Genomic DNA, 26,560 nt, shown 5'->3' with positions numbered 1-26,560 from the left:
GGGGGCTACCGGGAGCAGGGCCCACCTTCTCTGGTAACTCTTCCTGCTGGGTACGGCTGGGCGTGGTGAGGGCCGATAGCAGCTCCCTGGACCACATGTCTGTGTTCAGGAACGGGATGGACTTGGCAGCCACCTGTGAGCAGACAGGGTGGGTAGGCTAGATTGTCCTTCCCTCCACTCCCAGAGCTGGGGCCTCTACCAGCCCGCCTAGCCCCAGGCAGTCCTGAGTTCTGAAACCCGTGCCCTTGGTGCCTCCCTCCTCTGGGTCTCCAGACCACTCTTTTGTTTGATAGCACTCAGGGGTGGGGGACATTCCTCAGGACGCCCCTGGATGTGTTCAGGTCGAGGCAGGAAAATCAGAAGCCCGGGGGGCAGGGGAGGGCTGCAGGGTGTGGTCCCGAATCCGGCTCTGGCCCGTCTCACCATGACAGATGCTCATGTGGGCTGAGGACGCCCCTCTGCAGGGGCAGGACACACTGTGTCCCAGGGCCTGGAAGTGCCTGGCACATGGAACATGCTCTCACGTGCACTCTGGTCAGCAAGAGATCAAGTGGGTGAGTGGACGCAGGACTCAGGGAGCCCAGGTCACACGGCTTCATAAGGTGGAGGCAGAAGATCTGTCCATTTCTGACATTCCCACGTTCTGGGACTCAGCAAGTCCAGGGTCCCCCCGCGCCCAGATTCTCCTGGTCAGGGAGGCACCCCTCCCTTGCATAATTTCAAACCCCAGATCTTAAAAGACTGAGGAGTGCGATGGTCAACACTGAAGGAGGCGTGTTAAGGAACACCGTTACAACTGAAGCAGAAAGACTGTTTCTTTTGCTGTCATCTGTTGCCGGGGGCAGATGTCAGTAGTAAGAAATGGCACTTTATCAACCCACAAGCAAAGGCAAGCCATCCGCTTGAGACTGAGGAGAAGACGCAGGATGAAGGTCCACAAACCCAGCTTTGCTCAGATTTAGGGAGTGGCTGTTAAGATGCGCACCGTGGTGGCCAAGGTTGACGGAAAGTGAAACCCGAGCAAGTCACATGCTGCATGATGTCAGTGAGGGACCACACAGGACCCTGTCCCCTAGGTTGTCATGGGCTGGAAGGTTCCTGTTGCTGAGTGACGCTGTGGCCATCCTCACATCTTTGCTCACGTGTTTGTGGCGATGACAGTGGAACTGGCCCTGATGCTGGGAGGGGTGGTCAGCAGCGGCATGCCTGGTTTACGTGTCTGCTACATTCTTTTCTTTATTGTAGGGAGCGCCCTTGCCCTTCTGTGAGGCTGCGGACTGCAGAGCTGGTGAGGCCTCTTGGGTCTTGTGCTGACCAGAGTCTCTGCATTCCATCGAGAGGCCACAGGAGCGACAGCTCACAGCTCTTAGGACTAACCTCAAGGTTGGCAAGACTAACCTCGTGGAAGTGTCTTTAGTGGGAAGGTGGTTAGATCTGCAGATTTTTTTTTAAGGTTTTGGAAATATTAATGTCAACATCAATCAAAGCTTAAAATATCACGCATTTTCCCCCAGTTAAGTCTAGTTTTAGGAATTTATCCTGAAGAAATAATTTACCATGGAGAAACGTCTTGTTGGGCAGAAGACAAGCTTAGAGTGCCCCCTGCAGGGGAGATCTCCTCAGCCCTCCCTGGTGCAGATCCTTGGGTCCCTGAAATGGAGACTGCTCCCCACTTAGGGTAGAGTCTGTGCTCCACTTCTGGCTTACTTGCTGATGCAGGGGTGCAGCAGACCCTGGGTGGCTGTTATGGTTGAGGTATGAGGTGTCCCCAAAAGCTCACGTGTGAGACAATTCCAGAAAGTCCAGACGGGAAATGATTAGGTTAAGGCAGCTGTGACATAACCACGGGTTAATCAACGACTTGGATTAGCTGGGTGGCAGCTGGAGGCAGCAGGTCCCCGACGCGGGTTGTATTTCACCCCTGGTGAGCAGAGCTCTCCCTCTCTCTCTCCCTCTCTCTCTCTGCTTCCTGGTGGCCGTGTTCTGAGCTTCTTCCCTCTACCAGGCCTCTCCACCCTGATGTGCTGCTTCACCTCAGGTCTCAAGCAATGGCGTCAGCTGACCATGGACCGAACCCCTGAAACCAGGAGCCAAAATAAATTTCCCTCGTCCATGTTGCTCTGTCAGGTCTTTTGTTCACATTGATACATGAAACAGTGGCTCTCCACCTGTAGGACAGGTGACTGCGGGATCCTTATGAGACTCTGCCCACTGGGAAGTCCTCAGATAGCCCAGAAGTGCCAGGGGCTCCTGTCAACCCCCTTTCTGTATGTCTATTGCTGTAAGTACCAGCCCCCCAGGTCCTGAAACTCAGAAAACAAAAGCCCACCCCAGAGCTCTGCAGTGACCTCATTGGGTAGCAAAAATTGACCCAAACGGATGCAGCACGATCCATGGGAGTTACTGTGAGTATTTGGTATCTACGTGAAGAGTTATCACTGCATTTGGTTCTGCACCTGCTCCAGACCCTTCTTCTAGATGTCTGAGGAATATACAGGATGGACATCATTTTGTTTTATTTTTAAAAAAATCTGAAATGTTCTGAATTTTGAAATATATCTGTTTCCAAGCATTTTGATTTTCAAAATTTTTAAGTATTTGAAAATCAAGCCATTTCTAACTTACAGTGAGATGCACAGGTCTTCAGCGCACAGCTCAAGGATCTGAGCAGAGACCCACGTCATCCACACACCATCAAGATGTGGGGTGGGTGCTTTCACCCCAGAGAGCTCACTCACGCCCTTCCTAGGAATCCCCATCACCCCTGTCACTCCCAAGGTTTCTGACCGACCCCACTGCAGAGGGGCCTCCTCTTTCTGGAAAAGGGATGTTTCGATTCTGGTTCAATTCTCAGCATCCCCCCGCCCCTCCCCGGGGAAATGCTCTGCCTCCCAGGTAGCTGGGTTAAAGCCTGCCCAGAATGAGGCTGGTGGGGACTTCCTAGGAGGAGGGAGCCTGTGTGCACAAGCCTCTGCGTCTCTTGGGTACAATCCCTACAAGCGGAATTGCTGAGTGACAGCTGTCAGGTTCCCAAAGAGACAGCACCATGACAGTCCCACGGGCAGGGTTCCCGCCTCCCTGTTCTTGCCAACGTTGGGTGCCCTCACGTTTTTGTTTGAACTCTCAAGGGCCATGTGATGGCAACTCTCCAGCTCCCCGGGGACCACACTGTGGTCATCTTTCCTTTGCTCAGGGCCATTCCATGGTTTCCTGCGGGAAGCACCCGTCTGCATCTTGTTCACTGAGAGAGCAGAGCAGCTCAGTGTTCCCGCTGAGCTGTGGGAGCGCTTTCTCACTCTGTGCACAGTCCCTTGACGGATGGACGGGGTCTGTGCGTACTTCCTCCATGTCTGCGGCCCCTCTTTCTCTGTTTTGGATAAGCAGACGTTTCCATGGTAATGGAATCCAACTTGTCAATTCTTTATATTATTGCCTTATGAGTCCCAAGAAATAGTTACCTAGTCCAAGTTGGCAAGTTTATCCTGTGTTTTCTTCTAGGTGCTTTTTAAGTTTTGGCTTTACATTTAGATCTTGGTTCCAATTAATTTTTAAAGAATATTTATTTTTTATTGTAGTTGGACACATACCTTTATTTAATCTATTTTTATGTGATACTGAGGATCAACCCAGGGCCTTGTACGAGCTGGGGGAGCGCTCTGCTGCCGAGCCACAGTCCCAGCCTCCCAATTAATTTTTGAAAGTGGTTTAAGGTAGACAATAAAGTTCATTTTCCCCTCAGAAACAGATAGTTGTTCATGAACCTTGTTCAAAAGACTTTCCTTTCCTGGTTGAATTGCTTTGGCAGCTTTAAAAATCATTAGAGTATGTGAGTGTGGTTTTATGAGGGATTTTCTAATTATTTATTTGTTTCACCAGAGCCAGTGCCTCATCTTTCTGTTTTCTGTGCCTTAGAGCCAATGATCTTTTACTATGGTTTTAGACTTTTACAAAAATCTCAAAATCAAGTTGTGGAATTCTTTCAACTTTGTTTTATATAAAAGGATTATTTTAACTACTTTAGGTCCTTTGAAATTTCCATGTAAAAATTTAACCTATAGATTATATTTATTGCCTCCCCTGATATCTTCTGCTATCTATTGCTCATTCAATAGCATATTATTTATTTTCCAGGTGTTGGAATAGCTTCTATTCTTTTATTTTATTATTGATTTCTAATTTCATTCCATTATGATCTGATAACACAGGGTAGTATCTCTGTTTTTTTATATTTGCAGATAGTTGCTTTGTGCATAATATATGGTCTATTTTAGAGAAGGATCCATGTGCTGCTGAGAAGAAAGTGTATTCACTTAATGATGGATGAAATACTCTATATATGTCTGTTAAGTCTAAATCACTGGTTGAATTATTGAGTTCCAAAGTTTGTTTAGTTTTTGTTTGGAAGTCTATCCAGTGTGAGTCACTCATTATTATTGTGTTGTGGTCTATTTGCTTCTTGAAATTGAGAAGGGTTTGTTTGATATACGTAGATGCTCCATTGTTTGGGGCATAGATATTTACGATTGTTATGTCTTGTGATGATTCCCTTAAGCAGTATGAAATGACCTTCGTTATCCCTCTGATTAACTTTGGTTTGAAGTTCACTTTATCTGATATGAGGATGGAAACCCCTGCTTGCTTCCGCGGTCCATGTGAGTGGTATGTTTTGACCCACCCTTTCACCTTCAGTCTGTGGATGTCTTTTCCTGTGAGATGAGTTTCTTGAAGGCAGCATATTGTTGGGTATTTCTTAAAAACCCAATCTGCCAGTCTATGTTTTTAAATTGATGAGTTTAGGCCATTAATATTCAGGGTTATTATTGAGACGTGGTTTGTATTTCTGGATATTTTGGTTTATTTTTTTTAACTTCACTTGGTTTCTCCTTTGATTGGCTTTTCCTTTAGAGTAGTTCCTCCCTTTGCTGATTTTCATTGTTGTTTTTCATTTCCTCCTCCTGGAACATTTTCCCGAGAATGCTCTGTAGTGCAGGCTTTCTAACTGTAAATTCTTTTAACTTTTCTTTATCATGGAAGGTTTTATTTAGTCATCAAATCTGAAGCTTAGTTTTGCTGGACATAAGATCCTTGGTTGGCATCCATTTTCTGTCAGAGCTTGGTCTATGTTGTTCCAGGATCTCTTGACTTTGAGGGTCTGGGTTGAGAAATCTGAGATTCGAATTGGTCTCCCTCTCTATGTGATCTGAAACTTTTCTCTTGAGGATTTTAACATTCTATCCTTATTCTGTATGCTAGGCATTTTCATTATAATGTGCCTTGGGGTGGATCTGTTGTGATTTTGTACATTTGTGTCCTGTGAGCCTCTTGTATTTGGTTTTCCAATTCACTCTTCATGTTTGGGAAATTTTTATATTATTTCATTGAATAGATTCTTCATTCCTTTGGTTTGTATCTCTGTGACTTCCTCTATCCTAATAATTCTTAGATTTGGTCTTTAGATGTTATCCCATAATTCTTGGAAGTTCTATTCATGGTTTCTCACCATCTTCACTTGTTGTCAACTTTATTTTCAAGATTATATATTCTGTCTTCATTGCCTAAAGTTCTGTCTTCCAGGTGATTTAATCTGTTGTTGACGCTTTCTTCTATTGAATTTTTTTATTTGGTTTATTCTTTCTTTCATTTCAAGAATATCTGTTTTTTTTTTTCAGAGACTATCTTTTTCTTGAAGTAATCTTTTCTACCTGTATTTACTCTCTTATCTCTTTGTTGGAGTGGTCAGTTGCTGCCTGAGTTTGCTCTTTTATATCATTCTTTCCTTGCAGATCATTTTAATCCTGTACATTCTGAACTTCTCTGACGTTTCATCTGCTGTCAGTGGACTCCATTATTGTAGCAGTTGGTTTGTTTCTGGCTCTTCCTTCCCTTGTCTCTCATGTTGTCTGTGTGTCTTCCTCTCTAGCAGTGGGGAATCCAAGGTACTACAGTTTCTACCCTATAATCTTGTAGTGTCCCTGCAGGGACCTGGATGATGGTCTTTTAAAATATATTTAATTCTGCACCAAAGCCTCTGGGACTTTTATTGGCTTTTAAAAAATTAATTTTGGACTGTCATATCAATTTTGGGAGGCTTGATATCCTAGCATTACTTAATTTTCTTATTCATGAACACCATACATCTCCATTAAAAATTTACTTTTTGTAATACTGTCAAGATCTTGTACATATTTCATCCGATATATCTTTTAGTCTTTCATATCTTTCATGCTGATGTGCCATTTAAAAAAACAATTTTCCAATTATTTGTTGCAAATAAATACAAATTCAGTTTATTTCTATATGTTAATCTTATATCCTGAGATGTTGCTAAATTCAATTATAAGTAATTTTCAGTTATTTTAGATTCTGTAAGATTTTCTGTGTATGCAACCATGTTATCTGGAAAGCAAGACAGTTTTACTTTTTCAATTGCAATCTGTATGACTTCTCTTCTTTTTCTTACCTTATTGCATTGATTAGAAATTGTAGTGCAATACTGATGATGTGGAAAAACTGGGCATCTTTGCCCTATTTCTCCTGATCTTAGCAAGGAAAGTCAGTCTTTGTCAGTAAGTGTGTTTGCTGTAGATTCGGAAGCCTTGTCAATTGGGAAGTTTCTTTTTACTCATGGTTTGTTGAGAGCTTTTTAACACGAATAAGTATAAAATTTTGTCAAATGCTTTTTCTTCATAATTTTTATTAAATATGATCAGACTTTTTCTAGTTTATTCTATTGGTGTGTTGAATGACATTTATTGCTTTTCATACAATAGGTCGACCTTGTGTCTCTCAGATAAACGCTGCTTAATCATGGTGTGTTATCCTTTTATTCAGCATGTTAATATTTTGTTAAAAGCCTTTGAATCAATCTTCATGGAAAATGAACTGTAGTTTTACTTCTTTTATTTTTTAATGCACAATACCTTTATTTATTTATTTATTTTTATGTGGTGCTGAGGATTGAACTCAGTGCCTTGCACATGGGAGGCAAGTGCTCCACAACTGCAGCACTGTAGTTTTATTTCTTATGTCATTAGTTTCAGTATCATGGATTTGCTGGCTTCATGAAATGACTTGGAAAGACTTCTTTCTCCCTCTATTTTCTTGAAATAATTTGTGTAGAATTGGTATTATTTTTTTCTTAACTACTGATAGGATTCACCAGTGAAGTGTCTGGGCGGGGAGTTTTCTTTGTGGGAATGAGACAGAGGGAAGACCTGGAAAAAAATCACCTGCTCTTAGCTTTTGAGTAGACCCTCTGGACTCACCTGCTCTTAGTCACTTGCTTTTAGTTGACTATACCTGACATTGCTGATGTGAGGGTCACGGTGTTGACAGTTGTTAAGTTGATCCAGTTGCTTTCCCTATGCCTCATCCCATAAATAGCCCCAAACCCTATAATCAGGCAGGTGAATTTCAGACTTGCTCTCCCATCTCCATGCTCTTGCCTGGTGAATAGACTCTCTTTTGTAAGACTCTTCAGTGTTTGACATGTTGCGTGGAAGGTAAAATGGATGTGGCTTGGTAACCAGAAGGTGTTAAATTATACTACCAATTTAGTACATATAGGACTACACAGATTTTCTATTTCTTCTGGTGTCAGCTTGGTAATTTATGTTTTTCAGGGAATTCATTGCATCTTTAGTCTGATTTATTGGAATCATATTTCATTATCATCCTTTAATATCTAAAGGATTTGTAATGTTCCTTATTTTTTTCCTGAAACTGACATTGTATGATTTTTCACTTGATCAGTTTATTAATTTATTAATCTTTTGATGATACTTTTGGTTTTATTCATTGTCTGTTGTTTGTCTCTTTTTTAGTTCTTTAACATATGGTTTAGTATTTATTATTTTCTTCCTTCTACTTTTTTTGGGTTTAATTTGCTCTTTTTTCATAGTTTGTTAAAATGAAGATTTAAATAATTTTATACATTTCTCCTGTTCTAATATAGGCATTAAAATACAAATTTCCCAGCATTGCTTTTTGTCATATCTCACAAATGTTTCTATGTTGTGTTTTCATTATCATTCAATTAAAATAAAAATATTTTCTAGTTCTCTAGTGATTTCTTCTTTGACCCATGGATTATTTAGAACTGTGTCATTTAATTTCCAAGCATTGGAGTTTTTCCAGATACCTTTTAGTATTGACCTCTAATTCATGTTTTGCTCAGAGAAAGTACTGTTTGACTTCAGCCCTTTAAAATTTATTGAAAATATTGATAGATGCCAGTGTGTGGTGAGCTACAGAATGTTCTATTTGCATTTGAAAGGAATGTCAATTAGATCAATTTGGTTAATTGCGTTGTGCAGGTCTTCGGTTTCCTTAGTGATTTCTGTGTCTGTTCCATTAATGACTCTTGTTCAGCGCTGTGACAGCGTGACCAGCGCTGAGCCCGGCTCGCCCTGTGGGTGCCTGGCAAAGGCTTCATGGTGCTCAGCGCCCACGGTCTTCACGGCGGCGGCCCTTTGAGCCAGGACTTTTATCCTCATTGACGGATGGTGAACTCAGGAACAGTGAGGCTGACGAGGCCACCGGGCCACACAGCTGTGATTGGTTGAACGTGACCCAGGTCTGCCGTGGCCCATGTCCCTTCTCTCAGGTTTGTGAGCTCCAACTTGGGGGTGTGTCCGATGGGGCTGCCCTGAGATGGCGCACCCCAGTCTGCTTCCCCCTTTCAGCTCTGGCCCCTGTGTCCTCTCTGGTGCCTGGCCATGGTGGATCCAGGTCCTGGGCAGAGTGGAGGGCCTGTGTGTGGACACCTGCGCTGCCTCAGGACCAGAGACCCAGGCTCCAGTCCCCACTGTGGCTAAGTCCCCTCCCTGCTCCCTCCCTGCCCCTCTCCTCCCTCCCCCTCCCTCCTCCTCCCTCCCCACTGTACCCTCCACCTGGCCTGGCTGCCCACAGAGGCCCAGGGCCAGCGGTCTCCCTGCCTACCTGGGCCAGCAGGTTCTCCCAGCGCGCCCTGTCTTCCCGGTTCAGAAGCTCCTCTGTGGGAGACGGAGGTGGGCTGCAGCCAAGTCTGAGCTCACAGCCAGGGCTGGCCCTGGGGCCCCTGCTCCTCCAGCCCTCAGACACTGAGTCGGGGGACACTGTCCTGCCTCTGCCTGGCCTGGCTCCGGGGCAAGGGGAGGCAACCAGGAGGACCGCGAGCCAGACTGGAGTTGGTCAGGTCCAGGGAGCTGGGTTGGCATCATGGCCCTGGCCCCTTGTGTGTGGCCTCACAAGGCCCTGTCCTTCTCTGGACCTCAGGCTGTCTAATGGTGACAGGAGGGACTCCTCTGAGTAGGGCCTTTAGGGTGTGCTGAAGTTCCTTCAAGTTTGGGGAAATAAGGCTCAGGGAGTCTTGTGAGGTGAGAAAGCCTTATGGGAGATTTGGAAATCCCACCTCAGGAGTAGGGGCTGCTTTGGAGGCCCCTCAGGTGCAGAGGGACCCTTCCCAGCCTTTGCCAGTTCCAGGGTGGAGGAACAAGGCCAGGCTAAGCTGAGTCCTGCCTGGTTCTGGGCCCGGTCCTAGGAGGCCTCTTGTCTCCTCCCTGCTGCCCCTGGGCCCTTGCACGGCCAGCTCTCCTCCAACTCCTCTGCTTCAGCTGCAGTTCCCGCCAGTACCTGCTGGGGGTTGGGGCACAGCAGCCTGGTGCCACCCACATGAGCCTCGCTGTCTCAGGGTGGGTGTGCCTCCCCTCAGATCTGCCTCCAGGCCCTGCCCCCCCCCCTGCAGGCAGCACATACCATGGGAGGACAGGGTGCCCATCACATAGAGGATGCTGCGATGCGGGAAGACACCTGTCAGGAACTCCGTCTCCAGGTGCTGGGCCACCTCCGGCCACGAGTGCCTGCAGAGGGCCACCAGCACGTCGCTGGCCGCGTTCTGGTACATGTCTTCAAGCTCCTGGGGGGGAGGGGGAGTCAGGGCAGGCAGAGAGCCCGGCACCTCCCGCCTGTGGTTTGCTCGACACAGCATTTGGGGGATGGAAAACGGAGGCTGATAGAGTAGGGAAAGCATCCTCAGCAAGAAGAGTGAAGCAGGGGGCATCCAATACCAGAGCTTAAGCCACACTACAGAGCTATAGTGACCAAAACGGCTGTGCTGGCACCAAAACAGACCTGTAGACCAGTGGTGCAGAACAGAGGACACAGGGACAGACCCACATGAGTACGGCTACCTCATACGAGACAGAGGCACCGCAAAGATACACTGGAGAAAGAAAAGACAGCCTTCAACACACGGTGCTGGAGACCTGGAAATCCATATGTAGCAGAGTGAAATTAGACCCCTGTCTCCCACCCTGCACAAAACTCAAAGTGGGATCAAGGACCTTGGCATTAGGCTAGAGACCCTGAGCGTGCAAGAGGAAAGAGGAGGCTGAACTCTATCATTCTGGCTTAGGAACTGACCTCTCAACAAGACTCCTAAAGTACAAGAAGGAAAATCAAGAATCAGTAAACGGATGGAGTCAAACTAAAAAGGTTCTTCATAGCGAACAATGTCAAGAGAGAGCCTACGGAAGGGGAGAAAATCTTGACCACACTCACCTCAGATAGAGCATTGATCTCCAGGATATATCAATGACTCAATAGACTTACCACCCAAACCCCAGATAACCCAATCCATCGTGGGCTAAGGGACTGAACACTTCACAGAAGAAGAAATACGATTGGTCAACAAAGTGAAAAGTGTTCAACACCTCTAGCAATTAGAGAAATGCAAATTAAAACTCCATTGACAGTTCATCTCACTCCAGTCAGAATGGCAGTTTTAAAGAACACAAGTAACAATGAACATTGGCGAGGATGTGGGGAAAGGCACACTCATTCACTGCTGGTGGGACTGCAAATTGGTGCAGCCACTCTGGAAAGCAGTATGGAGATTCCTCAGAAACTTGGAATAGAACCTCTTTGACCCAGTTATCCCACTCCCCAACATATATGAAAAGGACTTAAAATCAACATACTATAGTGTTGCAGGCACATCAATATTTATAGCAGCTCAATTCACAATAGCTAAGCTATGGAACTAACCTAGGTGCCCCTCAGCAGATGAATGGATAAAGAAAATGTGGTCTAGGGGCTGGGGTTGTGGCTCAGCGGTAGAGTGCTCGCCTCGCATGTGCGAGGCCCTGGGTTTCATCCTCAGCACCACATAGTTGTGTCCAACTACAACTCAAAATAAATATTAAAAAATGTGGTCTATATACACACACAATGGAATATCACTCAGCCATAAAGAAGAATGAAATAATGGCATTAGCTGGTAAATGGGTGGAACTGGAGACTATCATGCTAAGTGAAATAAGCCAATCCCCAAATCAAGGCAGAATACTCTGTCTGATATGTGGGTGTGACTCACGATAAGCAGGGTGGGAGGAGGAATGGAAGTTCACTGGATCAGGCCAAGGGGAAGGGAGGGAAGGAGGGGAATGGGAATGGGAATGGGAAAGACAGTAGAATGAATGAGACACCCCTTTCCTGGGTTCATGTGAACCTCACACCGTGTCCGACCACAAGAATGGGAGCTGTACGCCCTGTAGGTAGGGTACGTCAAACCCATTCCCCGTCACGTCTAACCAAAAAGAACAAATAAAAAAAGAAAGAAAGAAACGAGGCCCAGGGAACGGAGGGGAGCTCTGTGCCCAGGCTCTGGACTCTGGGTCCCCTTAAGTCCCAGAACACACTGTCCTCCACCCTGCCTCAGGGCCTTGCTTCTGTGGAGCCGCCTGCCCGGTGCTGCCTTCCCACTGGCCCTCTGTCCAAGCCCTCGCTGTGTCTAAGGCCCACTCCCGGGCACGCTCAGGACATGTCACGTCCTGTAACGTCACCAAGAGTTCAGAACCCAGGCTGTGCTCCTGCCGGGACTCTCCGCCTGCAGGGTGGGCTCTTGGTTGCCCCAGGCCCAACAGAGCCACCCTTGGGCAGGAGCCAGCCTGTGCCTGGAGCTGGCCCTGGGCGGCCACCGGCCTTCTCAGCTGCCGTGGGATTCTGTCATCTGCATCCTGCACGGCAGCTGGAGGAGGGGGGCGCAGCAGAGACCCTGCCTTAGGTGGCATCTGAAGGAGCAGGTGTCCAAGGGCCCCTCCCTGCTCTCAGGAAATGGAGAGGTCTTTGCAGTTCTTTGAAAGCACACGGTTGTGAGGGCTTCTTAAGAGGATGGATTGGATCTGATTTTGCTTAAAAAAAGAAAAACCCTCATTGAAAACTACATTTGGGAGAATTTCAAAAGGGCAACAGCGATCATATTCTCGGAGCTGGAAGCAGACAGTCGAGAGATTCCAAGTCCAAGAGCTAAGCCAGGAGAGGGAGAGGCCGAGAGCCAAGCCCACAACCTTGCGTGGACCCAGGGAGAGGTGCGCCTTGGTGGAACTCCAGAACTCGGGTGCTGTGAGCCCCCGGGGAGGGCAGGTCCTACAGAAGGGTGGGCGTCAGGACGGCCTGGGCCTCCATGGCTCAACAGAGGGCTGAGGACGAAGGGACGGCGATCTAGAGTCCAGGGCCCCATAGGACACAGAGGGTTCTGGAAACTCGTAGCTCACGGTTTACTCCCCAAACACTCTTCTGGAGGAAGCAGCTGGAGATGAGTGTCTTCTGCGTAGGAATCGGGGAACAAGGCTGCTCAAATCATGTTACGTGCACATGGTGGGAGGAATCCACTGTCACGTATAATTACAATGCAACAGTGAAAAATGAATGTTAAAAGTTGGCAGCAGAACAACAATAAAAGGCATTTTTTTTTAAAAAAGCAGCCTATAATCCCAGCAGCTTGGGAGGCTGAGGCAGGAGGATCATGAGTTCAAAGCCAACCTTCAGCAAAAGCAAAGTGCTAAGCGACTCAGTGAGACCTGTCTCTAAATAAAATACAAAACAGGGCTGGGGGTGTGGCTCAGTGGTCGAGTGCCCCTGAGCTCAATCCTCAGGCCCCCCTCCCCTCCAAAAAATGTATCTTTGCCTGAAAAATAAATTTGATATATGGCAGAGGAGGGAATGAATTGGGAAGGAGGAAGACGTGGGGTGTAGCAATGGGGTCTCCTAATGGAAAGGGTAGTGGGAGTCCCAGGGCAAGGCAGACCCCAGGATGATGCCCAGCACTGCCCCAGGAGGGGTCCTGTCCACCCCCAGGGAGACTGAAGCCAGACCCCGAGCTGTCCTGTGCGCTCAGTTCCCTGCACCCGCCCTGCCAGCGCTTTATCATGACAGAAGCCACACATGTCTAAACAGACCCCGAGCACGCCACAGGAGCAAGGTCGTGCACACACACACACACACACACACAACACATGCACACGTGCACACACACACACACACACACACAACACATGCACACGTGCACACACACACGTTTAAACAGAGAAAGGAGCTGGTGGACCTGCCGCGGTCCCCTCTGTCCTTCCCTCTGTCCTCCCCGCCCACGGTTCTCAAGCTCTCTGGGGTGCACCTGCTGTCTACCCACGAGGCTGTCCCCTGGCCAGTCCCACACTCCAGCCTCCCTGTCCTTCTGTAGAATGGGGCCAGAGCGCCTGTTGGAAGGCCACCCGGGTGGGCTCTGCGCTGGCCTTTGACGTCTGCTTGTCCTAATGAGCTCCCTGTAAGGCTGTGAACACGGCCCAGGAAGGACACAGGCCCCTCACCTCCTGGCAGGGGGATATCTATCACAATCGTGCCATCCTTCCCCAACCTCGGACACCGGCCAGCCCCAGCCCCTTGGTGGCCCAGGGGCCATCTCACACTGTGCTGCCCACGCCCACAGGCCTAAGGCATGGCTGCTGCCCGCTGCCTGGCCTGCGAGGGACAGGCCCCTGTGGCCCTGTGTGGCCTGGGCGCTGCACTAAAGACCGTTTCCCAGTGGCATCGGCCTCCTTGTCACTGGCACGACATCCTGGGTCAAGTGGCCTAGTCACGGCTTGGTGGTGCTGTGGCCTAGACTGCAGGGGGCCTGGCCACTGCCCTCTGGCCACCACTCGCCTGTGTGGGTGAGGACCCCACCATGGGGCTGCCGGGCTACCTGGTCTGAGATACACCCCTGTCCCCACAGCCCTGGAGGCCATCACTGGAGACTGCTGCTGGCCTGGGGATGAGGCTGTTCAGGTCCAGACCACACACCTCCATGGGCAGCAGCCCAGGGGCAGGAGCCGAGGGCTGAGTTGCAGCCTGGGGAATGGGTTGGACTGGCACTTAGGTCTCCCAGAGGCTGGAGTGTGGGCAGCCACAAAGGGATGGTCAGGGAGTCTCAGCTTCCTCAGCCCCAGAATGCATGGACCTGTCCCTCTGAAGGGCCAGTGGTGAGGACACAGGAGTGGACACACACCATCTGGGGGACCATGAGACCCAGCAGCGCTGCGTCATTGGGATCCCTGGGGAGCCACTTGCATCCCCAAAGCCCCTGGGGGAGTAGCCATTGGCCAGGACGGGGGAGACCCACCGTGGACTTGGTCATGTTCTCCAGGGCCAGCTGCATGAAGCGCCTCTTCCAGATGTCCTCCATGACGTCACTGGCGCCAATGACATTCTTCAGGACCTGGAACAGCCGGAACTTGTGCCGGTTGGAGATCTATGGACAGCAGAGGAGGTGCTGGACGGTTGGGTCTGGTCACACCCGGGATGCCAGCAGGAGCACTGGACGGAGGGAGGCAGAGGGGAGGCCAGGAGTGGCTGTGTGTGGCCATGCACTGGGCAGCCCTTAGGAAATGCCTGCTCCGTGCGGGCCTGGATAGGAACCAGAGCCCACGCGGAAGGGGATCGTCCCCATCTCAGGTAACTGCTGTGGGAATGAGCAGAGTCCACGCCCGTCCGGGCAGTCATCGTCCATGCAGCCCCCAACTCTGTCCACCCACCCTCCATCCATTTCTGCCCCCACTTCGCTCAGCTTCAGCTCCCCAGTCTGCGAGGATCAGAGTGTTGCCTCACCAGAGTGTTCTGAGGGCCAAGCCGTGTCCACTCCCTCCTCCTTCCTCAGCCCATTCAGCACAGGAGGACGTTGAGTCTTGCCCCAAATGAGTACAATGGAGGACAGGAGCCCCTTGGGGTCTAGCGCCCTCATGTCTGCTCCCAAGGGCCCGGGCACGCCCACCTTTGGGTTGTCTGCGAAGTAGTCATGGATGGTCTCCATCACCAGGTAGGGGGACCCCTGAGCCATGTCCTTGATCTTCTTGATGATGTACTTCAGGTGCAGGGGGTCTGAGCTATTGATGTCCCGGAGCATCTTGAAGCAGATGGCTGGAGTCGGCAAGAAGGGTGTGAGGGGTGGGGCTCACCTCGTGGCCGCAGGGCTGGGTGGGCAGGGGAAGGAGGTCGGGGGGCAAGGAGGGAGCTGCACGCCAGGAGGACCAGGTGCCTGGGCAGTCCTGGGCCTCCTCGCTGCCCAAATGTCCTCACGGGGCTTGAGAGGGGCACAGAGCAGGAATGCCTTCCAGTCTGCCTGTCCTGTGCACCCACGTGGATTCCCACCCACTCACTGACCTGCCCACCTCTTCATCCACTCATCCATTGTCCACTCATCTGTCCATCACCCACACATTCATCCCTATATGTTAGTCCACCAGTCCGTCTACCTATCCATCTTTTCATTTTTGCACTCATCTACCCACGCACCCACCCATGGTGCATAGGTCCATCCATCTGCCCACTATCATCTGTGCATAGATGGGTCCATCCACCTGTCCATCTTCCTGTCCACCATAAATTCATTCATCTGTCCTTCTCTCCCTCCATTCCCCATCCTCTGATCCTCTCACCCTCCATGAGGGGGAAAGCATTGCAGGGAGAGGTCAGGCCTGCGCTGAGGCTCTGAGGTATGAAAGCGAACGGAGGGGAATGGGAGGTAGGATGGAAGATGGGTACTTGGGGGGTGTTGGATGGTGCCCCAAGGGGGCACTGGGAAGCCAAGGGAGGAGCAGGGTTCCCTGCTGGAAGCTCGGTGAGTGCGCACCCCGCGCCATCTCCAAGTCCTGGAGAGGACCCCCCTCTTGCCCTGACCCTCAGGACTGCGTCCAGTGGAGGAACAGGGTAGGGTTTGCTGGAAGCCGACCCCCGTGCACCCCTCCTTGCCCTGGCCGAGTCCCAGGCCTGGTGATCACCCGCATTGTAGGCCTCCTCCATGAACATCGTGTGCTCCTTGGGCATCAGGGCAGCCTGGCTGCTCCTGGACTTGCAGAGCAGGATAGTGGTGTGTTGTGACTGCCTGTCTCTGCCGGCAGAGTCCTTTGGGGACTTCCTGCAGGAGGACTCCTTCGAGGGTCTTGGGACGTGGGAGGAGATTCTGAAAGGGAAGGGGGGGCTGGAGAGACGGCTGCGCACGTTTGTGTTCAAGATGGAAGTGCAGGATGCTGAGTCGCTGGGTTTGGATCAGGCTGGGAGGTGGCTCCCAGGGGTCTAGCCTTCCACTCTCGGCCTGGCTGAGCCCTGGGAGGAGGCGGGGGTCGAGGTCTCAGGACACTATTCAGTAGTCACCTGCAGCCTGGTGGGATCTGGCTTCCTGGCAGGGGCTGGTGACAGAAAGGCTGGTGGTGTGGGAGGGTCCAGGGCACTCCACCCCCAGCTCTGGCTCTGGCACTGACCGGGATGACCCCATATCTTCAGGACGGCATGGGAGACGTCCCTGACCGCCCAGGTATCCGGGGTGAGGTCCCTAGGTGAGGAGAGCTTTCGGGGCTCTCAGCGGGAGCACGGACAGATGTGGGGCCCCTTCAAGCTGGTGCTGGTCTCTCTCCTCTCCCCGCTCCCCCTGTCCTCCTGCAACGTGGGGGAGGATTCCCCAGAGGGACTCGTCGCCACAGAGGGCTCAAGGGAGGGCATCCCTGCTTCTGGGGTGGTGCCCAATCCTGGCTCCCCCCAGGGAGAGGTCAGGCTCTGCGGCCCCTCCTCAGGACCCATTGGCTCCATCCCCCTCAGTTCCCACTTCCAGGTGCCTCCCAGGGGGAGGCTGTTGGAGGCCTGGTCGCGTCAGTGCACAGGATGGACAGTCGGCCGACTGGACGAGGCCGTTGTGCAGCATGTTAGAAAGCTGCTTGCCACTTGACGTTTCATGCCTGCACTTGCCCACCACGTGGGAACGTGTGTCAGGTCCACCTGAGACTCCTCCTGTGGCTCCCGGTTCCACGCCAAGGAAAACTCAGTCCTGAGAACAGCACGCGGCACAGAGGCTCCCTGCCAAGCTGGAGCCACCAGGCCCGGCTTTGCTCCTGCCTTCAACACACAGAAACCGCAAAAACACCCCGGATCACGGCCGTCAGACACCACACCTCGGCAGCACAGAGATGACCCCTGGGAGGGGGCTGCGAGGGGCTCCCACTGCCACAGCTAGTGCCAGGACGGCTTCCCGCTCCCAGCGCAGGGACAGGGAACCAGGAGCCACAGCCTCTGTGAGAGGGGGAGCTGGAGGCGCCCGAGGCCAACGTGGCTGGAGCTCTCAGGGCAGAGCCGTGGGAGGAGCAGCACAGAGAGGGAGAGAATTCGGGAGGTCTGCAGAAACCCACCCTCGTATCTGCACTCAGTGCAGCGGGAAAAGAGCCACACAAGGAGCCGAGCGCCATGCCTGAGCTCGGCGGCACTGAGAGGGGTTCCTTTTCCATCAACCATGCTCGGGAACCCGCCAAGCCCATGGGGCGTTCTAGAGGTCTTCTGCGTGGTGTGACCCCAGTCACGGGAGAAAAGCAGCCCGAACAAGGTGCCCTCGCCCTCCCTTCCAAAGCTCTAACAGCAAGGACAAACTGTTTTCAATAATCTCACTGTGCTCCAGAACAAAGCTCAAGAGTATTTAAAAAGTAAAGGAGTATCCAAAACCCAACAAGGTAAAACTCACACTGTCTGGCATCTGATCAAGTTTACCAGATGTGCAAAGAAGCAAGAGCATAAGACCCCCTCGAAGGGGAGACGCAACGGGTCAGAAGCAACTTAGAAAAGGCAGAATCAGTGATCGACAAGGACATTAAACAGCTACACTTAGGTTCCGATTGGTGGAGTGAAACAAGAGGCTGAGAGACGGAAAACACCAAGAAGAATCTGAAAATGCTCTGCCGATTAAGACGGATGACTTTATCAGAGACAAGACCCTGTGGAGGGAAAGACAAACCTGAATAAACTTGAAGATCAACAGAAAAAATCCAATAATGAAACACCAGTAGAATACAGACTGGAAACACTGGAACCCAGGGTCAGCGCACTGTGGGACGCCCCAGAGGGCATGGTGCAGGAGCAATTTGAGTCTCCCCAGGAGAAGGAAGGGGGCGGAAATCAAATCTGAAGAGATGATATCTCAACACTTTCCAAACTTTACGAAAAGTATAAATCATATCCAGGAAAGCGAGAATTCCAAGTAAGAAATGCGAAGGAAGAGACACCAAATCATATCAGAATAAAATCGCAGATGGTGGGAGGTGGCGCACACCAGTAATCCCCGAGGCTGGGGAGGCTGAGGCAGGAGGATGGCAAGTTCAGAGCCAGCCTCAGCAAAAGGAAGTACTAAGCAACTCAGTGAGACCCCGTCTCTAAATGAAATACAAAATAGGGCTGAGTGCCCCTGAGTTCAATCCTAGTATCCCTCCACCCAAAAAATAAAATTGTGTACAACTAATGATAAGAGGAAATCTTTAAAAAGCCAAAGAGAAAGGCATATTAAGGACCAAAGACAGCACAGCTCGTCAGCAACAGGCAGGCAGGAAGGCAGCGGCGCATCATAGCGCTCAGGGAGGAGACCCCACTGACCCGCCAGACCAGCACCCTCTACCAGGGAAGCAGCCTTTAGAAGCTCCATGTGAAGCAGAAACCTTTCCACACACCAGACCCCTTGGGAACGCATCCCAGGACACCTGCACTGAAGACCCCCTGGAGGGGACCCAGGCAGGGGGTGACGTCAGAGGGAGCTGCACGAGAGGGGAGCACGCTGAAGTGGGCAAGGGGGCGGGAAATCCAACACACTGTGCTTTGTTTTTTAAATTTCAGCTAAAAATAATAACATATCGTGGGTTTCTAAAAATATAGAAAAGCAGCAAACAGCTACGATAGCAAAGGTCTAAGGACATTAAAATAAGATGTTCAAGATTCTTGTCCTCTAAGTGGCCAATGTGACTTGACGGTGGTCCGAGGTCAGCTGGTACCGTGTTCCACAACCACCACCCAACCACAGAAAGGGACGTTCCAGGGTAACAGTCACAGAGGACATAGACTAAGACCAACCCTATCGCCAGTCTCGCTAAATGTAAGGGACTTAAACACCACCATTAATAGCAGGGATCGTCAAATTGGGGAAAAAGCCAGAGTCAAGTGCACGCTGCCGACATTTAATATATGTAATCTAGTAGACACCAAATGATGACAAAGGGATGGAAAGAGATGGGCCTGCTCACAGCAGCTAACAAAAACGGGCATCGCTCTGTTCCTATCAGACAAACTGTATTTTAGAAGTATAAATATACATATATGAGGTATTTATATATCAGGGAAAGGAGAATTCACTCAGAATGATAAAGGAACCATCTGTCACGATGACTACTTATGTTCAATAGAGCATTTATAAAGGGAAAATACAAAAGAGGCAGAAGTTTAAATATGATAAAAGATTAAGCATGTCAGTATTGAATGAAAAAGTAGAAGGAAAGCCCATACTTTACAGAACGCATAAAACTATGTGAAACTCCTGAGGCTGAGGGGTTGATCATGTGACCAATAAAATCAGATTACAAAAAAAAGAGAGAGAGAGATGACATTACACCTGAATGTTCATGCGCCTCACAACAGAACTTCCAAACACACGAGGCAAAGAAGCTAGAGGTGCGAGGAGAAATGACAGATCCACCACCACAGTTCAACCCTTCGACACCCTCTCAACCACGGTCAGAGCGGTGAAGAAAACATCAGCAGGATCCCAAGGGTCTGCGCCACCGTCAGTGCCGCCAACGGCAGGAGAGGACCGCTCTCTTCAACACAGAGGGCACGTTTGCCAGGACAGGCCATAAAATGTCTCAAGAAGTTTAAGAGGATTCAAATCAAACAAAACCTGGTCTCCGACCACGACAGAATTTAATTAGAAATCAATAACAGAGACAGATGGAAAGAAAGATCCTGGGGAATTTGGATACTAAATAACACACTTTCCAATAACCTATAGGGGAAGAAGAACTCAAAAGCAAAATAAAAAGTAATTTGAGTGGAATGAAAATGAAAACACAACGTATCAAAATGCCTTGGAGGGAAATCTACAGTATTAAGCGTGTATACCAAAAAAGAATAAAAGTCTGAAATCAATGACCTAGGATTCCACCTTCAAAACTAAAAATAGCAAATTAAACTCAAAGAAAGAAAATAATAAAAAGTAGAGCAGACATCAGTAAAACAGAGGACAAAAAAAAAAAAAAAAAAAAAAATAGAGAAAGTCAGGGAAACCGAAGGCTGGTTCTAAGAAAAGAAGAATACATTGATGAACATTTGGCAGGAATTTAGGGGGCAAAGAAAAAGAGAAGTTGCAAATTATTAACATCAATAATAAGTGAGGTGCATCATTACAGGCACCACAGATGTCAACAGGGTGGCAAGAAAATATCACGAGCAACTTCACGCCAATAAACTTGTCAACTGAAATAAAATGGGCAAATGTCTTAAAGCCACAAAATAGCACAGCTCTCCCAGGACTCACATCGGAATAGCCCTATGTCCACTACAAAAATTAATTCGTATTTAAAAATCTTGCCACAAAGAAAACTTGAGGTCCAGATGTTCCTTTAATCTTATCAAGCATTTAGGAAGAAATAATACTGATACCAAAACTCTTTCAGAAAATTGAAGAAGAGGGTACACTTCCCAACTCCTTCAGTTTGGCAAGCATTATTCTGATACCCAAACACACAATGATACTGCAAATAAATAAAAGTAGATCCCAATATCCTCCATTAACAGACACAAACTTTGTTAACAAAAGGATCCAAAATACAGACATACACTCATTCATCATGCCCAAGTGGGGCTTCTCTGGGGAACCCAAGGCTGCCTGAGGATTTGAAAATCAATCCGTGTACTTCACCATATTGACAGACTCATGAAGAAAATGATATGATCATCTCAATAAGCGCAGAGAAAGCATTTGACAAAATTCAACATCTAATCACAATAAAAACAGAAACTGAGGAAATTCCTTCAACCTGATAAGGGCATCTGTAAAAACCCTACAGTTGCATACTTAGAGGTGAAAGACTGAATGTTTCCCCACATGATTGGGACTGAGGCAAGGGTGAGCTGACCACTGCTGTTCAGCGTCGTAATGTAGCCTTCTCATGGAGCAAGAAGTCAAGACAAAATGATAAAAGGCATGTAGTAAAATAATTATTATCTAAGTAGAAAATCCCAAAGGATCTACACAAAGGTACTAGAACTAAAAAGTTAGTGGAATTCTCTTCAAAATAGACCATATTTTAGGCCACAAAGCATCTCTTAGCAAATACATGAAAATCATTACAATTTCTTGCATCCTTTTAGATTATAATGAAATGATATTAGAAATCAACTTGACCAAACCCTTCAACATGGAGATTGACCAATACTCTTCTGAATGATGAATGGGAGAAGAAATCAAGGGAGAAATTGAAACATTCTTAGACTCAAAACGTACTAGAACTAAAAAGTAGTTCAGGAAATTTGTAAATTTTGTCAATATACAAAAATTGGTCATATTTCCATAAGCTAACAATGAGCTGTTGGAAAGCGAAACAAAAGTGATAATGTACAATAGCACTAAAGATAGCATGAGGTATTTAGGTCTAAATCAAACAAAGGATTGTAAGTTCTGTATATTGCAAACTGCAAACTATTGATGAAAGAAACCAAGGAGACTTTAATAAGTGGAGAGACATACCAGGTTCGTGGATTGGAATACTTGATATTATTATTAAAACATTAATTTCAAAATCACATAACTTTTCAATGCAATTCCAAGTAAAATCCATATATATTATCCATATGAACTGTTTCTAAAATTTATATGGAAAAGAAACAGTAGCTAAAATGATTTTGAAAAGGGAAATTTGGAGGACGGATTTCAAGATGATCACCCATTTTAACACTTATCATAAGCTACGTAATCAAGGCAGGGTTATATTGATGAAAGCACAGAAGTATAAGTAACTGGGAGAAAACATGGTGTCCAGGAAAAGATCCCCACATATAAGGACAGCTGAGTTATATAAAAGGTGTAAAAGCAATTCAATTAATAAAGGATAGCCGATTCAGCATATGGTGCTACAATGATTGGATATATCCATACAAAAATAACCCACAGCCCATACTTCACACCATATGCAAAAATCAACTCAAAATAGGGCCTGGAGATGAAAGTAAAACCCAAACTTCTGAAACTTCTAGAAGAAAATATAGGAGAAAAGTCTTCAAGTCTTCAAGCTTGAATGAGTTAAAGATCTCTTAGATGTGACACTGAAAGCCCTTCTGTCCCTACAAGAAAACCTCACAAACTTGATAAAAATCAAGGGCTGCGTTTGAAAGCTATCCAGAATGAAAAGACGGCTGCAAACCTGGAGGGGCTATTTGCAGACCGCCTTGTGATAAGGGGCTCTGTCCAGAGTACACCAAGAGCTCTCACAACCAACCAAAGGCACACACTAGCAACCTGACAAACCTCAGAAGGCTTGAACAGATGTCCGCCAGGGGAGACTCCAGGTGGAGACTGTAGGAAGTCCTCAGCACTGTTTCTCCCGAGGTGAAGGAATCAGACCCGCAGTGGGACATCAGGGCACTTTTGCAAGAAGGGCTAACATCAGGAAAGCAAAGTGCCGGTGGGAGACGGGACGGAGCCTCAGGCAGGGTGGGAAGGCGCCCAGCGCCCTGCCCTACAGAGCTAGACTGCTGAGTGGGACTGGGCTGTCCCGCCCCTGGGCAGCTGCTCTGGTGGAATGGAACCTCCCGTTCACAGGAGCACTTCAGGCTGGCCTTATTTACCAAAAGTGACCAGAACCCAAGCGCTCTCGGCCAGGCGAAAGCAGGAACAAACCGAGTCACAGCCGCAGAGCGACCCAGTGGGAGAGGAAGTGAGTTACCACTGCAGGAGACCCGCACGATTCTGCACTGGCCGTGTCAACTGGCAGAAGTGGACCCCAGAGCCACTGCCTCGTGGCTTCATCTCCCACGGCACTGGGAAAGGTGGGACCACAGGGACGGAAAGCAGGTCGGCGGCTTTCCATCAGGGACAGGCAGCTGGGGAGGTCCCTGTGGGGGTGCAGAGGGCTTGGAGCGCCTTTGTGGCACTGGATACACAACCGCACGCATTTGTGACAGCTTGCAGAGCCGCACACTCAGAGGGCGGCTTTCATCATCCGTCACCTCACTGTGAAGAGAGGATGTGTGAGAACAGAAGCCCAGGCGCTGGGATCTCTTTCCTCCGGCTCCCCTGGAAGCTGTGCTGCCGTCTAGTGAGCTCTGGGTGTCGCTGGCCACCAGGCGCGCTCTGCCTCAGGGCCTTGTGCTGGCCTCTCCTGCAGTCGGGGGACAGTGTTCCCCAGAGAGCTGCTGGCCCAGCCCTTCCCCTCCTTCAAGTCTCTGCCCAGGTGACCCTTCCTGATGAACTTCCCTGAAATGGCCACGTGACCTCGCCCCCACCCGCGCGCCTCCCTGCGACTGTTCCTGTCACCCCTCACCATGTGGCCGTTGTTGTGTGATTTAAGCTACTGTGCCCCACACTGTGATGGAAGTCCCAGGGGCAGGGGTCTCTACGCTGTCCCCACACCCACAAGAGTGAGTGGCACACGTTTGTGGGAAGAGCAGAGGGCTTGATGATGCGTGAGGTGGCCAAGGCAGCCCCCAGCCCATCCTGCCTTTCGGAGGCAGCTGTGATGGCCCTTCCAGCTCACCAGGGCCTGGTGGTCTGTCCCCTGCAGCCAGCTGCACAGTACATGGGTGACCCCTGGGCTCGGCTTTGCTGGCTCCTCCTCCCTCTCCTTTCTCATCCCCAGGAGGTGCATTCCTGCCCGTCTGGGCTTTGGTGACCTGTCCTTGTGAAGGTCCCAGTGTCCACAGAAGCATTTGCCAAGTTCTGGGAGCAGAGAAGGGGAGGGGGCATCTGAGCTGAGTGGGGCTGGGTGGCCCCATCTGGCAGTCCCTGCTATGGACTGAATTGTGTCCCTGTTTGAATCCATACCAACCCCCAGTACAAGTGCATTTGGAGCTGGGGCCTCAGGGTGCTTAGGTTCAGGGGAGGCCGCGAGGGTGGGACCTCGTGGTGGGATTAGTGGCCTTGTAAGAAGAAATACAGGACAATTTGCTCTCTGCCCAGCGGCAAGAAGGGGACTGTCAGCAAGCAGGTAGCGGCCTCAGCAGAAGCCCAGGGCCAGCACCTTGGTCTTGAACGTCCTTCCTCTAGAGCCAAGAGGAGTGTGTCTGTGAGCAGACTAAGGGCATCCCAGCCTTATGCAGCACCTGCCTCCATTCATCAGTGCATTTAGTAAGTGCCAACTGGGTGCAGGTGCCATTCCAGGGCCTGAGGACAGAAAGCGAACACCCCATTCTCACAACCGGGCTTGCATCCCGGGAAGAGGAAGACGGGAACAGAGAAGTCAGGACAGCGCTGGCTGCATGTGATGCAAGAAGATGCCGGAGTGGAAAGGGCCTGCTTGAGCCACCTCAAGAGCCGGTCAGGAGGCTGTCCCTGGGGCTGGGTGTGGTGAACAGCACCCGGGAGCCGCAGCTCACCCCTGCTGGATGCACCGCAGCACGGTGCGCAGCCTCCGCTGGGCCTCACCTGCCGCCCCACTGTTGCTGATGGGGACACATGTTCAGACCCACCCTGACTCCGCAGCTACGTCCTGGAGACCCTGTGTGCTGACAGCACTTGGGTCCCAGGGTGGGCAGCTCTGGGGTCCTCCAGCCCACCATCTCCACGAGGCCTGCACACACTTGACCCTCCCAGGACCTTCAGAGACCCAGCCCCTCCTGAGGGGAGACGCCCTTCCAGATGGCGGCTGTGGGCTGGCCTCCCTTGGCCATGGTGGCCATCAGTGTGGGTCACAAGCACACGTGAAGCCTGTTCCTTGCCCACTCCAAACGTGTCACAGCCTGCACGGCCTCCAGAGAGAAACGTACTGTTAAAAACAGGAAAACGACAGAGCACCCCATGAGCAGGCATCTGCAGAGAGAGTTGGGCCGCGGCCCAGGAGGTGACAGGCCACAACCCGACAGACAGCTATGCAGACCACCGTGCTCCTGGAGCACCACACGGCCATGACACCAGCCCTGCTCTAGACCCACGGCAGGGGCAGCCCTGGACGCGAGCCTGCCTGGTGCCCCCGCGGAGGGTGCCAGGCCCAGGAGGGTGCGGATGCCCCATCTGCCTGGGTTGCTGGGGACACGGAGGTAGCTGGGGGGCCTGGAAGTCCTAGAGAAGCCACCGTCTCCTCTTGTTCCCTTTTGTTCCCTCAGGAAACTGCCTGCCCTGTCCTCTCCCTTCTGCCCACCAGAACTCAATACCCAGAGCAGCAGTGGCCTGTCGCTGCTGTCCTTCCGACACTCCGTCCCTCCCACAGTCTCCTGTGACCCTTGCCCTTCCCTGTCTCAGGTGGCTTCCAGGCATGGCAAGGACAGAGCTGTGGCTCAGTCCAGGTCCCGTCCCTTCTGGCCTTCTCCAACACGCGGGGTGGCGGTGTCATGGGCCCACCCAAGCCCCTCCCCACTGCTCCTGGGTGCAGGGCTGGGATCATCCCAGGTGCTTCCTTGGACGGGGCCTTGTGCCCTGTGCCCTACAGGGAGGGAGTCACTTTCCCAGAAGATGGAGACCCAGCAGCACCCCAGGCTCCCACGTGCCCCCCGGGCGGCTGAGCTGACCTGGGGTTGCGGGGCATGGCTGACGACGTCCCAGCAGCCATGATGCGGCTGCGTGGCTTTTCAGAGTGCTGCCCGTCCATGATCAGGGTGCAGTTTGGAGGACCCACAGAACCCAGCCGCCAGCTCTGTGCTCACACCTGTCGGGCCAGGCCTGACCTCACCCTGAGGTCACAATGGCTCCAGTGTCCATGGCGTACTTCCCAGGCCCAGCCTGTTGAGGCAAGGCTGTTGAGGGTGGCAGGTGTGTGTGCACCCGTGTGCTCACATCTGTGTGTGTCCACGTGGACTTGTGCTCCCACGGAGGCCTTGGGCCTATTCCTTCCTTCTCTGGGTCTCAGTTGTCCCCTGTGAGAGCTGGGGACCCAGCTTGGCCATTTGTTTGTTGGACCTTGTGCCGATGGCAAGTCCAGGGATGGAGGGGTGACTTTGAGGCCTTGTTCTGAGAACTCGAGGCCCTCAACTCTCCTCTGAGGTCCTCTCCCACTACCCGGACAGGGAGCAGACAGCCCAGGGCTCAGAGAGGGAGCAGGGCAGGACGGCTTCCTGGGATTAAGTCCAGCCACGCTCTACGGACCCTGGGACCCGGAGCCGGCCACTCAGCCTCTTTGCCCCTTGGTTTCCCATCTGCTGCAGGGAAGCAGAGCCGTCCATCTCCCGGACTGCACTGGGGTCGCGAGAAGCTCCGCACTGGTCCGCGCCTGGCAGGCTCGGGGACCTGAGGTTCCGGTACCAGCACCATGGACAAACCAGGTCA

General features: G+C 50.4%; 1 protein-coding gene across 1 annotated transcript in view; it reads right to left on the bottom strand.

Moving 5' to 3' along the window:
* Nucleotides 1-25,886, bottom strand: part of LOC114102825 (maestro heat-like repeat family member 5) — a 61,128-nt gene extending 35,242 nt beyond the window's left edge. The window contains exons 1-7 of the mRNA XM_071602404.1: nucleotides 25,807-25,886; nucleotides 16,071-16,252; nucleotides 15,065-15,210; nucleotides 14,417-14,545; nucleotides 9,736-9,895; nucleotides 8,941-8,993; nucleotides 26-133 (exon numbers count right to left, since the gene is read on the bottom strand). Of these exons, the coding sequence (XP_071458505.1) occupies nucleotides 26-133; nucleotides 8,941-8,993; nucleotides 9,736-9,895; nucleotides 14,417-14,545; nucleotides 15,065-15,210; nucleotides 16,071-16,252; nucleotides 25,807-25,886 (858 nt within the window). The remainder of the gene's footprint in view (nucleotides 1-25; nucleotides 134-8,940; nucleotides 8,994-9,735; nucleotides 9,896-14,416; nucleotides 14,546-15,064; nucleotides 15,211-16,070; nucleotides 16,253-25,806) is intronic.
* Between the last annotated feature and the right edge of the window lie 674 nt (nucleotides 25,887-26,560).

This window comes from Marmota flaviventris, chromosome 15 (genome assembly GCF_047511675.1).
Source record: "Marmota flaviventris isolate mMarFla1 chromosome 15, mMarFla1.hap1, whole genome shotgun sequence".
NCBI lineage: Eukaryota > Metazoa > Chordata > Mammalia > Rodentia > Sciuridae > Marmota > Marmota flaviventris.
The sequence above is the reverse complement of the archived record's forward strand: the minus strand, read 5'-3'. Positions and strand labels throughout refer to the sequence as shown.